The sequence below is a fragment of the Stegostoma tigrinum genome, chromosome 26, assembly GCF_030684315.1.
Source record: "Stegostoma tigrinum isolate sSteTig4 chromosome 26, sSteTig4.hap1, whole genome shotgun sequence".
Taxonomy (NCBI): domain Eukaryota; kingdom Metazoa; phylum Chordata; class Chondrichthyes; order Orectolobiformes; family Stegostomatidae; genus Stegostoma; species Stegostoma tigrinum.
The window spans coordinates 45,039,003-45,055,697 of NC_081379.1; the positions used below are offsets into that span (position 1 = coordinate 45,039,003).

At 40.5% G+C, this 16,695-nt stretch overlaps 2 protein-coding genes across 3 annotated transcripts in view; one reads left to right on the plus strand and one right to left on the minus strand.

The window, feature by feature from the left end:
• The window catches only part of rsph14 (radial spoke head 14 homolog), a 631,180-nt gene that overhangs the window by 65,178 nt on the left and 549,307 nt on the right, over positions 1-16,695 (plus strand). The gene's annotated exons all lie outside the window — the stretch shown is intronic.
• The window catches only part of gnaz (guanine nucleotide binding protein (G protein), alpha z polypeptide), a 286,628-nt gene continuing 273,483 nt past the window's right edge, over positions 3,551-16,695 (minus strand). For both annotated transcript variants that reach the window (XM_048555901.2, XM_048555902.2), the window contains one exon: positions 3,551-5,013. In XM_048555901.2, coding sequence (XP_048411858.1) covers positions 4,669-5,013 — 345 coding nt within the window. In that variant the 3' untranslated portion in view covers positions 3,551-4,668. The remainder of the gene's footprint in view (positions 5,014-16,695) is intronic.

Consider the following 16,695-nt stretch of genomic DNA (forward strand, 5'->3'; position numbering starts at 1 on the left):
CACAGTATAGGCCCTTCAGCCCACGATGTTGTGCCGAACATACTTGTATATGTAGCTGTAGAAGGAATAAAAATGCCGCTCCACTGGGAGAGAGAGGGTGGAGGAAAAATGCAGTTAGGAGGTGAGTTTTGGTAAGTCTCATTTAATGCATTTTTACCATTCTGTAGATTTCTATTAGCAACACCTTAATCAAAATGTCATTTGAGGAACACCAATATTGTAGGTTCTACATTTCATTGGAATCAAGAGGGGTGGGAAAGGGTCAGAATCCAAATCATGAGGGATTTTTCATAGATGAGGATCTCAGTCTGGTCTGTGAATTGAAATCAGGACAGGTTGGATGATAATCCTTATATACCCTGATCATCAGGGAGATGATAATGATCCAGGAAGTCCAAATCGCAGGAAAGAGTATATTGATGATGAATGAATGATGATGAATCAAAGGCAGATTATGGAGGTAGGAGGATTCAGTGTTGGCTGGGTGGGGAGGGGCAGTGGTTGTAGGAGTGATTAGACATTACTGGGAAATGGGAGGATTAGGTTGTAGACTTGCTTGCCGAGTTGGCTTGTTTTTTTCAGACATTTCGTCACCGTGGTAGGTATAAATCTTTTCCAAAACTTTAAATGGGAGGATTGTGTGGACATTTCATTAGGTTAGTTTGTTATGATCGGACAGCACTGTGCTCTCTCTGTAGTATTCAGAATGATTTAAAGGCGTTGGCTGTCTAGATTCAGCCCTTTTTACCAGTGGAGCGCTGCTGAGCTTCACAAGAAACTTGGTCAACATGTGTAGTTAAAAATAGACTAGCTTTTAAAATAATGACAGCCACATTATAACACATTGAAATCGTGGTAACTACAAGCTGTCAAATTTTAATTTCCAAAGCTAATTGCTACATCTGAGACATCTAATGGACGAAACATTTTTTGAAAAAAGAAACAGATCAGGTGGTTACCTCAGAGTACAATGGGATCTTGATCAGATGGGCCAATGGGCTGAGGAGTGACAGATGGTTTAATTTAAATAAATGTGAAGTGCTGCATTTTTGAAGGGCAAATAAGGGCAGGACTTATACACTTAATGGTCCTGGAGATTGTTGCTGAACAAAGAAGCCTTGGAGTGCAGGTTCATATTTCCTTGAAAGTAGAGTCTCAGACAAACAGGATAGTGAGGAAGATGTTTGTAATGCTTGTATTTATTGGTCAGTGTATAGAGTATAGAAGTTGGGAGGTTATGTTGCGGCTGTACAACAGATTAGTGAGGTTACTTTTGGAGTACTACAGGCAATTCTGCTCACCCTGCTATAGGAAGGATTTTGCGAAACTTGAAAGGATTCAGAAAAGATCCACAAGGATGTTGACAAAGTTGGAGGGCTTGAACCATCAGGAGAGGCTGAAAAGACTGGGATTACATTCTCTGGAGCGTCGGAGACTGAGAAGTGACCTTATAGAGGTTTATAAAATTATGAGAGGCATGGATAGGGTAAATAGACAAAGTCTTTTCCCTGGGTGGGGGAGACGAAAACTAGAGGGCAGAGGTTTAAGGTGAGAGGGGAAAGATTTAAAAGGGAGCTAAGGGGCAACATTTTCATGCAGAGGATGGTGCATGTATGGAATGAGCTGCCAGAGAAAATGATGGAGGCCGGTAGAATTACAACATTTAAAAGGCATCTGGATGGGTATACGAATAGGAAGGGTTTAAAGGGATATGGACCAGATGCTGGCAAAGGGGACTAAATTATTTTAGCATATGTGATCGGCAAGGAAGAGTTAAACTGAATGGTCTGTTTCCATGTTGTACAGCTGTCTGACACTATGAGATCAAAAATGTCTGCAGTGTTCATATGACCCCAGATAGAGGCAAGCTCTGTAAGATCCATATGGAATAAACAAAATTGCTTGCACTGAATTGATTTTTTTTTAATCAAATGACACCAAAACTAAGTAATTGAGTCAATGCCAAAAAATTCACATCTTCTGTTTAACATGTATGATATTGTCACATATTGAGAAATGAAAGTGTTGCCTGCCAGTTTGCCAGCATGAAAAACAATGGAGTTCGACTCTGGAATAGATACCGAACTATATTTGAACAGCTAATTGTGAGCAGCAGAACAGAGAGATGGAAAAATGAATGCAATAACAAGAGTTGGAAATCCCCATCTCCCTGCCTGTTTCTTTCACCATCTTGGAAAACAGTACCCCACAAGTAACATGGGAAGACATCCACCAAGAACTTGATAGTATTACAGATTCTGCTCCAGCTACATATGTGAGTCAACAATTAACCAACTGTGGTCTCAGGATTAATATCTAATATTTAAGAGACTCAAAGGACTTTTAAACTGCACAGCCCTGTTTCTCCCTGGCTCCCCCTGTTAAATTTAATATGTGTGTCTGTGTTTTTTTATTATTCGGTAAATAATGAATTCCTCTTTTGGTCACTCAAGATAATCTAGGCAATTGTCTTTCTCATTTTAGTGAACTATGGTTTAATCAAAAGGTGATAATTGCATGCTAAAGAGAATTTAAAAATTCTTTGAGAGACCAACTGAGTGGTGTTAAAAAGAGGGAAGCCAATTCCCTCTCCTCACATGTTGTGGCACATAAATTTTACTATTTTCCATAAGTATATTGGTTGCTTACCCGTCTTCCTAGTGCTGTTTAGGTAGCCTTGGAGAGGCTTAGTTCCTATTCCAGATGTTTTGCATTTTAAACTCCAACCTTATCTCAACCATTTTGTGGAAATTAAGATTCAGCCTAAGGTTTCTGCATATAGACCAATTCACATCAGTTTTTTCCAGTTTGAGGTTCTTGAAAAATTGATGGATGATTTATTTTTGATTATTTTAAAAACGAGCTGGAAATTAAAAAAGAATTGAACAAGGTTTTAAATGAAAAGCTAAAGCAAAGAAAAAAATTGTAAAGGGTTGGATAAATGATGTGGAGCTAAATTGGTATAAGAAATCATATGTTTCCCTGTTACTTTAAACTGAGAATGAACAGCATTTTCTCCATGTATTTCATTGCTCAATGAACCTAGTAATGAAACACTACAAACTGAGACCTAGCCAATAAAATGTGTGGCCTGAATGTTCGTTAATCTTTTCTACTTAATTTGGAATTGAACTGCTTTCCTTTCTTTGTTTTGTGCAATTAGGGCTACTTTTATTTGATTTTCTAATCAAACCATTACATACCTCTGGAGTAGATGGGACTTGAACCTAGGTCTGCCTGGCTTAGGCTTAGGGACACCACCACTGCACCACACGAGTTCAATTTTCTTTTATATATTTATGATTGTAGCCTGAAAATCAGATGTGTTCTTCTACATGTGGGTGATCTGTTCCGACAGATTACTACATAGACATCGAGGACAATATTTTTGTCAGTGTGTTTTGATTAAATGATATATTTCATGCTGAAATATTGTTTTATACCTTGGATAAAAATTACACTGACGAATGCCGTGAAATAAAATCGGTTTTCTAAATTATTCAAAGTATACATTATCATAAATCATCTTCACAATGATGGATATCACACATTTTACAACTAATATCATTCATTTTATTTCATTTCTTCAAGTGAACAGCTTTTAAAATTTGTCTCAAAGCCCTTAACTGCAGATTCACATACTAGCCTTTGTTTATGAGTTTTTCTTCTTCATTTCAGAGTGTGCTTTATATTTTTAATGTATTTACATACTTCTGTCATGTGAATGTTGCACAAAAAAATGAAAGTAAAATCAATGCTGTATGCTGAGCATTTTTGTTTTAGTTACCAATGTATCTGTTGGCCATCAAAAATTGTCTTTATCAATTCAGCAAGTTGGGATATATCATATTAATGTCAGAACAGTCTATATATCATTAAAACTGCCTCATTATCAGTCACTGGTTCTTTATTGTTTCCATTTTCTAACCAAAAGAAGGAAAAAGTTTGTAGAGCATGACAATTTCTATAGTTTTGACATTGTTCTTTTTGCTCTTCCCTGTAGAATTTCTATACTAAATTGTAGAATAGGATCAGTCAGACATTTCCGTTGCAGTGAGGCCAGTATGATTTAACCTTGGTATCAATTGTTTGTACAATGATGTAGAATTCAGAACAAAAATGGAGGACGAAACAATACGCACATCATTTATATCTGGGAAATTAAATGTTCATTTAAAAAAAAACTTTCATCGATATTGTTTCTTATTTACAAGGAGCCAAAGAATAAGTGGCTCTTTTTTTAGCTGAAGGAGAGGAAAATAACTGTTGCCTTGCGTTTGTCATATTTTTGAAATGGCATACAGCAAACTCAGATTTTGGTATTGCAGATTGCAAGTTCGATGTTAGGAATGGTAGAGAGCTTACTAATTCACTGCAAGTAATCTGTAGCTCAGTCATGTCAGATAAAAATGACATGTTACATCAGAGATCACAGTGTTTCTCATGATTCCATACTGGAACTCATGATGCTGGATTGCGAATCACTAGAATCTGAGTGAATTAGTAAAGCTATTCAGTGCAGTAGCTCAGACCTCATCCAGTTATCATCATTTTGGTAATTTTCCTCACCCCCTTTTGCTGCCAATTCCAGCATTTCTCCTGTATAATTTTATTCTTGACCTCCCGAATCCTTGTATGGATTTTGTTCAATTGCAGTTGGAATATTGTCTAGCAGAGCCCAATATATTTCAAGTTATTTTGTATTATCACATCAGTAACTGCATCAAAAACAAACTGGATGTTACTGGTGTCTGTGGCACATGTAAAGTGAGAGTAGATCTCCTTTGTTTCCTTGTTGCGGTTCAGGTCCTCGAATTGCCGCTGAATATAGACAGCGGCCTCTTCATATGTGTTCTGACCCTTGTACTCTGGGAAACATACTGTCAATGGAATTCGTTTGATCTTTTCTGCAAGGAGATCTTTCTTGTTCAGAAACAGGATGAGTGAGGTGTTGATAAACCAGTTGTTGTTGCAGATGGAATCAAAGAGACGTAAACTTTCAGCCATTCGACTCTGAAACAAAAAGTGATAATAAGATGGTTAAAAACTGAAGATATTCTTGGTAACGGGAAGTAAATATGGAATTGATGTTAGTAATTTTCCAAAGAGAATAGAGGTGAAAATTTTGTTCTCAACACCTTATGCATTTTTCATTTCTATATTTGTCATCAGTCATGTTTAGATAGTTAATTATTGCATATTGCTTTAATGTTGCATGGTTACTTTCAATGCATGATACTTATAATCACAGTTTGATAATAAAGAGGGTGACTGGTTTAATGAAGCAATTGACATGAATTGACTTGTTATCTTTAGGCAAACACTATATACCTGTGCACAGCGCTTTGCAACCAGTACATAGTAAGGTCAAGTAGAAATTTGAGATTATTTGCAATTGCCAAATAGTTGTTTTGAAAATGAATTAGTGAATGCATAATTCAGTAATATGTAGGTGTGATCCTGCTTGTTATTCCAGTGATGAACCCACTGGTACTCATCAGTATTACCACATGCCAGAGCATAGGGAATCAGTAAAAGGCTAGGTTACTTCCATGAGGTCATTGGTAACCCACACCACTAAGACTGCATGCCTTAAACTGTCAGAAACTGAAATGCTTGACTAATTTGCAGGTCTCAACTAATGTCAGAAGTTTCTGCTTAAAGTTGATAAAATGGAGCCCACACATGACCACTGCAAGGCCATCAATTTGGAGAGGACAGGAATTGGAGCAAGATTTCGATCTATTGACAGTGAAAGAATGGTGATTTATTTCAAAGTCTGGATGTTGAGTGGCTTGGTGGGGTTATTGCTACATTTTGGCCTTATCTATAAAGATGCTGTCATTTAAGCATAACAATAATCTTTCATTATGTCGTATGTGTATTTCCTGTCTCCAAATCTTACTCCCCGTTCTCATGAACTTTGGAAGTGCTTTCCTGTCAACATTCAATACTTTAAACTGCTACATAGCATTTCCCAAATGGTTTTGGCTTGTGAACTGTGGTGATTCAGATCGGTGGGATTTGGTGGGAACTGCAGATGCTGGAGAATCCAAGATAACAAAGTGTGGAGCTGGATGAACACAGCAGGCCAAGCAGCATCTCAGGAGCACAAAAGCTGACGTTTTGGGCCTAGACCCTTCATCAGAGAGCTCTCTGATAAAGGGTCTAGGCCCAAAACGTCAGCTTTTGTGCTCCTGAGATGCTGCTTGGCCTGCTGTGTTCATCCAGCTCCACACTATTATTATGGTGGGATTTGGTGCGGACGTTATTACCTTGATTCTGCCAAGATGAGGAACAATAAATGGGCAGTTGGAAAAACATGGCAGGTCAGACAGCACCCGAGGAGTAGGAAAGTCAATGTTTAGGGCCAAAACCCTTCATCAGGAGCTGAGGAGAAGGTTGAACCTGTCTGCAGATAGAATGGGGATGACTCCTAAGATTCACTTCAGATGTACCCCCAATAAAAGGGAGTGAGCATGCAGTCTCCTTCAATTCCTTTTACCAGCACCATGTCATTAACTGCACTTCCTAGTAGGAAGTTCATACCTTTTCCCAGAAGCAGAGTTTGGCTGGCCCTAGAATCCCTCTGTATCACTATAGGCATACTAGCCACATTGTGGAGAAATGCAGCTACCCTTTCTATGGATACAAAATTCCAGTAACTCTCAGTGTTCTGTTTAATCTCATCAGAGCTGTCAGGAGTGCTTTTACAGAGATTCTCTGTTGCATTCAGAGCCAAATCCTGCAATTACAACATAAGCAGAAATTGCCAAAGACGATCAGCAGGTCTGGCAGTACCTGTGGAGAGAAAACAGAATCAATGTTTCAATTCCCGTGACCTTTCTTCAGAACTGCCTCCCTGACTGATTCCAATTCTCTGCACATGATGTAAGTGCACTGATAAATCTCACTTGTTTATCACCTTGTCTAAAAGTTAGCTTGGGCATGCCCAACCTTTTGTGTTAAAACACACAGGTTTCTGAGGAGGGCTTCGTGTTTCGTGTCACGTAAGTTAAATATGGAGCTGTACTTCATTGTTCCTGTTTTTTAATCTTTGCAAAAGTGCTTTGTAGGGTTCAGGCTTTCCTTTAAGACAGTCTAAGCAGGTGAGGTGGAATTGATTGGTTCCCTTTTCTCCAATTGTTTAACCGTAATAGGATTTTGTTTTGGAAAGAATGGCTGTATGAGCTAAATCAGTAAGTGCTTAACTGTTTGCATGGTATGATTGTAAAAGACACAACCAAACTCCCCCTCCCATTCCTCAGACAATACGTCCATCCTGGGCCTCCTGCAGTGCCACAACGACGTCACCTGAAGGTTGCAGGAACAGCAACTCATATTCTGCTTGGGAACCCTGCAGCCCAATGGTATCAATGTGGAGTTCACAAACTTCAAAATCTCCCCTCCCTCCAACGCATCCCAAAACCAGCCAAACTCATCCCCACCCCCTCACCTATTCCCTCCTCCCACCTCGAGCCACACCCCCATTTCCTACCTCCTAACCTCATCCCGCCCCCTTGACCTGTCCGTCCTGCCTGGTCTGAACTATCTCCTCCCTACCTCCCTACCTACCTTTACTGGCTCCATTCCCGCCTCTTTAACTTGTCTGTCTCCTCTCTACCTATCTTCCCTTTTATCCATCTTCAATCCGCCTCCCCCTCTCTCCCTATTTATTTCAGGACCCTCTTCCCCTCCCCCTTTTCTGATGAAGGGTCTAGGCCCAAAATGTCAGCATTCCTGCTCCCCTGAGGCTGCTTGGCCTACTGTGTTCATCCAGCTCCACACCTTGTGATCTTGGATACCAAACTTTGAGTTTTTTTTAAATTGGGTCAGTTTATTGTACTTAATGCCTTGCACGTTAAACAATTGAATATGTTCCAAATTTAGCATGTACATGTACATACACATTTGAAGATTACACAGATTGTAGAATGGGGAACAATAGATTAAGCAAGTTAGAGTCCACTAAAATGAAAGGATACATACACAATTTGTAGAGGTTAGCGATTTAGGTGCCATCAATGATACCTGAACTCAATGGTTTCAGCTACATTCATTCAACATCGAGCTGGCTTAAAGATGCAGATGACAATTTATTTGTTCTTCTAGAGATTCATAGAGATCTATAGCATGGGAAAAAGCCTTTAGGCCCATTGCGCCTGGTCAAAAATAAACACTTAACTTTCTTATCTTATTTTCCAGCACTTGGTGCATGGCTTTGTATGTTTTGTATGCAAGTGCCCATCTGAATACTTCTAAGGGTTCTGAGGGTTTCTGCTTCTATCACCTTTACAGACAGTGATTTCCAGATTCCCACCATCCTGTAGGTGACAAGGTATCTCCTCATATCTTCTCTACACCATCTGCCCCTTGCCTTAAATCTAAGCAGATCCTTCCATTGGGGGGAAATGTTTCTTCCTGTCTACCCTATGTGTGCCTTTCAATTTTATACATTTCAATCATGTTCTGTCTCAATCTCCTATGCTCTAAGACAAACAATCCCAGTCTGTCCAATCTTTCTTCATAATTGAAACTCTCCTGCCTGAGCAACATCCTGTTAAATCTCCTCTAACCCTTTCCAGTGCTATCATATACCTCTTGTAATGTGGATTCCAGAATTGTACGTAATACTTTAACAACGGTCTGTAGCTCAGGTTGTGGTTGGAGTTGTTGGTTGGTTTGCCAACCTGACTGGATTTCGTGCAAATGTTTCATTTCCCGTCTAGGTGACATTGTCAGTACTATGTAGCCTCTGTTGGAGAAAGGAGATGAAACATTTGCTCAAAAACCAGGGCAATGGAATTAGTATTACTATTAAAGAGCCCGGCACAAGCACTATTGCCTGAATGGCCTTCATCTTTGCTAAGCCTTTCTACAATTCCAAGATTTATCATCAGTTTAGCTAAATTGGCCTTTTCTGAGTTCTGTATATTGATAGTTTGAAGAAATACATGTGACGGTACATACACATTTATGCGATTAAATATGCCAAAGGAAGATCCATTGTTACAACTCAGAGAAATAGAACATAGAACAATACAGCGCAGAACAGGGCCTTCGGCCCTCGATGTTGCACCGGCCTGTGAACTAATCTAACCCCCTCCCCCTTCACTATTCTATCATCATCCATATGCTTATCCAAGGACTGTTTAAATGCCCCTAATGCGGCTGAGTTAACTACATAGGCTGGCAGGGCATTCCACGCCCTTACAACTCTCTGAGTAAAGGACCTGCCTCTGACATCTGTCTTAAATCTATCACCCCTCAATTTGTACCTATGCCCCCTCGTACAAGCCAACGTCATCATCCTAGGAAAAAGACTCTCACTGTCCACCCTATCTAATCCTCAAATAGGCATTGGACAGTTGCAAGTCAATTCTGGCCCTCAGGGATCCACTTACAGGATGACAAATGCCACTAATCCTAAATGGTATTGTTGCTTGTTGAAATTTATGACAAAGTACATTTTATGCGAATACTAAATATTTACACTTATACATCCTGATAGTCAATTTAATACTCTTGACATAGAAAATATAAACAGGAGTAGACGAGTTAGCCCTTCAGCCTGCTCATCTAATCAATATGATCATGGCCGATCATCCAGTACCCATATCCAGTACCAGGAACAGTTGCTGCTTTCTCCCTACACACTAACTTTTTGAAAAAATTCATTTGTGGGAAGTGGACATCGCTGGCTGGTCAGCATTTATTTCCCATCCTAGTTGCCCTTGAGAAGGTACTGGTGAGCTTCTTTCTTGAATCACTGCAGTCCACTTGCTGGGGGTTGATCTACAATGCCATTAGGGAAGGAATTCCAGGATTTTGACCCAGTGACAGTGGAGGAATGGCAATATATTTCCAAGTCAGGATAGTAAGTGACTTGGAGAGAACTTGAAGGTGGTGGTGTTTCCACATATCTTTAGATTAGATTAGATTAGATTAGATCAGATTTCGTACCAGTGTGGAAACAGGCCCTTCAGCCCACCAAGTCCACATCGCCCTTGAAGCATCCCACCCAGACCCATCCCCCTATAACCCACACATCCCTGAACACTACGGACAATTTAGCATGGCCGATCCACCTAGCCTGCACATCTTTGGACTGCGGGAGGAAACCGGAGCACCCGGAGGAAACCCGCGCAGACACGGGGAGAATTTGCAAACTCCACACAGACAGTCGCCCGAGTCTGGAATCGAACCCGGTCCCTGGCACTGTGAGGCTGCAGTGCCACCCACTGAGCCACCATGCCGCCATTTCTGCTGCCTTTGTCCTTCTAGATGGAAATGGTCATGGGCTTGGAAGGTGTTTGTTGAGTATTTTTGGTGAACTTCTGCAGTGCATCTTGTAGATAGTACATATTACTGCTACTGTTTGTCAGTGATGGAGGGAGTGGACACTTGTGGATGTATTGCCAATCAAGTGTGCTACTTTGTCCTGGATGGTGTTAATTTGGCCCTAAGAACTATATCTAACTCCGATCTGAAAGCATTCAATGTTTTAGCCTCAACTGCTTCCTGTTGGAGAGAATTCCATAGGCTCACCAGTTTCTGTGTGAAAACCTCTCATCTTAGTCCTAAATGGCCCACCTGTATCTTAGACTGTGATCCCTGGTTTTGGACTCTCTGGTCATTGGGAACATGCTGCATTTACCATATTTAGTCCTGTTGAAATTTTTAGGTTTCTATGAAATCATTCTTCTAAACTCCAGTGAATATTATATAATCGATATAGTCACTCACCAAATTCAGCACTGCCATCCCAGCAGTCTGGTAAATGTTCATTGCACTCTGTCCATTGCCAGACATCCTTCCTCGGATACAGACCAAAATTGCTATAATTGCAGCAAGACATCCCTTCTTAATGGCAGAAGGAAAATAATGATCTCTAACTTCAATACTTTCCTTGTATTTCTAAACATTATAATTGAAATTTTCAGAAACTAATTGGGGAGTAATGCAGAGTAATAGGACTATTCTTCACAAAAACTTTGTAAAATACTTAGACATGGCAATTTGTTTGAGGTGATTTTTTTCTAGCCCTTGAAAATGTGGCTCATGGATGTACCACTGGTGATAATATAAGATAGAATAATGGAAGTCATTTAAAAAGCAGATTTCTGGACATGGATATCTTATTTCCCAAATTGGCAAAAAGACATAAAACAGAATGTAAAGTCAAAAGTTCTTAACATTAGACAAAATACACAACACAGAGTCCACTCAGCCAGCATAACCATCATCGAGCAATGATATTAACTTCACTTCCATCTTTCACCATCTTTCGCCTTGTATTTTATTTCTTGAAGTATTTATTCAATTCTCTTTTGAGCGTTTTATTGGATCTGCTCTTACCAACCTATCACCTGCTGCATTCCAGATAACAACCTGCTGTGTTTAAAAAAAAACTTTCCCCCTGTTGCTTCTGATTCTTTTGGTAATCACCTGAATCTGTCTTCTATGGTTGTGGATATTTTATCTATTGGAAACAGTTTCTCCTTATATTCTCTAATAAAACAGTTGAACACCTTTATAGCATCTCCTCTTGCTCGGCTTTAGAAAGTACAGCTCTAACTTCTCTATTCTGTCTGCATAATTAATGAGTGTCATATCTGATATAATTCAAGTAAATCTCTTCTGCACTTCTGTAAGGTCCTGGTTTTTGAATGTATACGATTTGTAACCTCCGACTGCAATTGAAATAAATAAATGGAACAGATTGCTGAATTTTCACCTGCTGTTTTGAGCAGATTGTTGTGTGGGTGCTTTTTGGAGCTTATCATCTAACTCAGATGCCACCATTAAATATTTTATGACTTTGATATAGTATAGCAGCATGATTTTATAGCAAAAACCATTTTCATTGGTAATTGTCCTGATGGATTTCAGAAAATGTCTTCTTTGAAGCCTGGAAAATTTAGGTATCAGGAAGAAGTGATTAAATACAACAAACTTGTCCCATTTTAACTGCCACATCCCACATCAACAATTTTCACTTTATCCCTTAATCTCTATTCTCAACAATCATACTGATTTGCCTTTGGAACTCATTTATAACATATGCTTCAGTTATTTACAATGTTAATTTGATTCACAACTCTTAATTTTTAATAAAATAAGTTCTGTGTGATTTACCTTTTCCAAGTAACGTTTAGCCCATGTTCAAAATTGCTGCTATTAGCAGTGATGGTCCTCTGGGTTTCGTCAATGAGAGTCTGACTAAATTCTGCCATATGTGCAGGGATGGACTCTGCCATCAATAAATCAGCTCTTACAGGGGTGCTGGTGGGGGAAGGGAATGACAAATGGATATGAGTGGGAGCATATTGAACACATACCTCATTTCTATTTTCACTTTCTTCATGTTCCCTCTTTGACATAGTTGGACTTTCCTGTTTACAAAGAGCTGGACAGCACTTTGATGCACTTTATTTAGTTTTCAATGGCTAGTGAAAGGCTTTTGTCCGTCCTGTTCATGATGCCAGGCTGAGTGTGTAGGTCATGATCAAGCCTTGATCAAGGCTTGCCTGCATGCCATATCTAATGCAGGTAATCACTACTTTTTTTAGAGGTAGAAATCAGAGCAAAGGTCTGAGGCATCATGACATTTAAATGTGAGGTGAATTCCTCCAATTTCTCTCCAACCTTGTGCTGTGTCTCTTAAAATACTGGCAGTATCTTCTTATTTTCTGTTACTGTTCCAGAATGGTTTTCTTTGTCAATGAACTTTGAAGATCAATTGTTCTGTCCTCTGAGCACTTTGGCAGGTACTTTCTGCTATTGGCCAGGTCTCTAACACCTACTCATGTATGGTGTGAGAGCCACTATGTGAGATCACAGTTACGTGTTTTGGAGATCCCATCAAGGTTTGTGTGTCTGAGCTTGCTGCAAATATTTTCGCGTTCCTTCGTTAAGGTGCATACCTTTACGTGGGAAGTCTTTGGCCCTACAGCATCACCCAATTGATGCTAATTAGACCTTTGAGAGATGAGAGACATGAAGTGAAACTGACATGCTGAAAACAAAATCAGCAGGGTGTTGGATCATCATGTTTTAGTGGCTGCTGACAAATGTGTATTGTCTGCTACGTGGCTTTGTAATATCTCATTCTCTCGTAAGATACCTCTCCAGTTCTAATAGCCATGTGCTCCAAGAATCTGTCAATTTGTAGTCTTTTGTTTTCCACTGCAGTCAGGCAGTAATTCTCTGCCCTTCCCTGAATATCTGTGCTCTCTTGTTTTGCAATGAGAGAAAGAAGAGAATGGTGAATGTGGGAAATGGACAGTATTGAGAGGGTGAAATAGCAACTTTTTTGGAGGGTTACTGTGAGACATGAGTGAAATGGAAATAATATGAGTTTCTTGCTTGTTATTCAAATGTGAGGTGTGGATGTGTTGGCGTCTTTGCCCATTCCTAATTGGCACTGAGAATGTGTTGATGAGCTGTCTTCCTAATGGCTATGTTCATTTTGTGTGGGTAGACCCACAATGTTGTGAGGGAGAACATAGAACATTACAGCACAGTACAGGCCCTTCGGCCCTCGATGTTGTGCCGACCTGTCATACCGATCTCAAGCCCATCTAACCTACACTATTCCATGTACGTCCTTAGAGAGTTTGAGGATTCAGTGATGATAATGTTGTTGAATGTTATAGAAATCTGGTTAGATTATTCTTGTTGGGGATGGTCATTGCCTAGTAGTTGTATAGTGAGCATCTTAATTGCCACTTATGATCTGAATGTCATTGAGATCTTGCTGCATGCAAGCATGACCTACTTCCGCATTGGCGGTGTTATGAACGGCATTGAACACTATGGAATTGTTAGCAAAATTTCAACTTTTGATCTTATGGTGGGTGGAAGACCATTAATGATTGAAGATTGTAGTTCAAGATGATTGGCTGAGAATGCTTTCTTGATGAACTCCTGCAGCAATGTCCTGTGACTGAGTTGATTGGCTTCTAAACCTCTATCCCAGGCCCCAAGATGACATTCCACATTGGCAGATGTGCAGGTGAACATCTGCTTAATGTGGTATACTGCATCCACTGTACCTGGTGTGGCTTCCTCTACATTGGGGAAACAAAGCAGAGGCTTGGGGACCGCTTTGCAGAACACCCCCGCTCAGTTCGCAACAAACAACTGCACCTCCCAGTCGCAAACCATTTCCACTCCCCCTCCCATTCTTTAGATGACATGTCCATCATGGGCCTCCTGCAGTGCCACAATGATGCCACCCGAAGGTTGCAGGAACAGCAACTCATATTCCGCTTGGGAACCCTGCAGCCTAATGGTATCAATGTGGACTTCACCAGCTTCAAAATCTCCCCTTCCCCCACCGCATCCCAAAACCAGCCCAGTTCGTCCCCTCCCCCCACTGCACCACACAACCAGCCCAGCTCTTCCCCTCTACCCACTGCATCCCAAAACCAGTCCAACCTGTCTCTGCCTCCCTAACCTGTTCTTCCTCTCACCCATCCCTTCCTCCCACCCCAAGCTGCACCCCCATCTCCTACCTACTAACCTCATCCCACCTCCTTGACCTGTCCGTTTTCCCTGGACTGACCTATCCCCTCCCTACCTCCCCACCTATACTCTCTCCACCTGTCTTCTTTTCTCCATCTTCGGTCCGCCTCCCCCTCTTTCCCTATTTATTCCAGAACCCTCACCCCATTCCCCTCTCTGATGAAGGGTCTAGGCCCGAAACGTCAGCTTTTGTGCTCCTGAGATGCTGCTTGGCTTGCTGTGTTCATCCAGCCTCACATTTTATTATCTTGGATTCTCCAGCATCTGCAGTTCCCATTATCTCTGATCCTCCGTGCTGATGTGAGATGGTTAACTTGAGGGAAGGTCCTACAAAGGTTTTAGATCTGATGCCTGAAATCACCATTTGTTTTTAATCAAGGAATTAAGTTTGCCATCTGTGTTGCTTGACTTTTGAATTCTTGCAGACATAATGTCAAAACTGAATGAGCTGAATTATGAATGGCAGGAGAAGAGCAGAGACTTCGCATCTATGATCAGTGCTGTGAATGCATTCAAATTGAAGCGGTATCTGTGATCCTCCCAATTAAAAAATCAAACCCTACAATACTTCCTCAGTATAAAGAAGAAAAAAGATTGGTTATTAAAGTGAATTGGTAAGAAATATAAAAGCAAGTACTTATCCATATATTTCATGTATATAAAGAGAGTGGCTAAAATGATTGTGGGACCCTTGGAGGTTGTAACTGGGGAATCGATAATGAAAAATAGGGTGATAATTTAAATCAGTATTTTGCATCAGTCATCACGGAGGATGACTATAAGCATCCCAAAGACAAAGATAAGGAAATTGCTAATGTGAAGAGAGATCTTGTAACCATCTATCACAATAGACAAAATATTTGACAAACTAACCAGGAAGCAATGGCCTCGACATATAATCCCTGGATTATTAATCCAGAGATCCAGGTAATGTTCTGGGACCCAAGTTTGAATCCTGCTATGGCAAATGGTGGAATTTGAATTCAGTTATTGGCCTGCTTCAACACTGTAGGGATTCTATGATTCTAATGGTACTGAAGGTAGACAAGAAGTCATGATCTACTGGCCTGCATCCAAAGGTTTTAAAGGAAGTGGTTGCAGCGATTCGAAATATTCCAGAATTTGCTGGATTCCATGAAGGTCCCAGCAGGTTGGAAAACCGCCATTGTGATGCCCGAATTTTAAAAGAGAGTGAGATAGAGAGCAGGAAACTGTAGACCAAATAGCCGAACATCTGTTTTTGGGAAAATGCTGGTATCCGTTATTAAGGAAGGAATAGTCGAACAGTTCAAGGCAATCAAAGAGAGTCAACACGGATTTGTGAAAGAGAAATCATGTCTGACAAATTTGCTGGAGTTTTTTGAGGATACAAGAAGAGTTGATGGAGATGAACCAGTAGATGTAGTACACTTTGATTTCCAGAAGTCACAAGATAGAAGTAATTTTTTAGCACAAATTGATTCTTGGTTATGATACAAAAGACAATTGGAATTAATGGATCTTTTTCAGGTTGGTAGGATGTAACTATGGAGAACTACAAAGATCATTTTTCAGGCCTCAATTAGTTACTGTCTACATTAATGCTGTGGGGGAGGGGAAGAGAGTACTGTTTGCTGACAATGTAAAAATATGAGAGGGCATATTGTGATAAGAAACATAAAGGGTTCTTCCTGGTGATATAGATAGATTGAGACACGAGACCCCCAAACAGGTGCTCACTCCCAGTTTGAAACAACAGGCAAGCCCCGGGTGGACAGAGGAAGCACTTCAGTGATACCCTCAAGGCCTCAAAGGCGAAGTGCGGCATTCCCACAGGCACCTGCGAATCAGTGGCCCAAGACAGACCAAAGTGAAGGAGGAGCACCTGGGAAGGTGTCGAACATCTTGAGACTTGTCAGGAAAATATGGGAACCAGGCGAGATAGGCAAGAGGGCCATTTTGCCACCCACATCTTCCTGTGACCATATCTACCCCAAGTGTAACAGAGCCTGTGGCAGCCACATTGGCTTGAACAGTCATCTACGGACTCATCCTGAGAGTGGAAGAAAGTCATCCTCATGGATCGCCGATGTTAATGATAATGAGATAGGTTAAATGAGTGGGAAACATTTGGCAGATGGAGTTTAATGCAGGGAAGCATGAGATCATGCAATTTGGTAGGAAAAA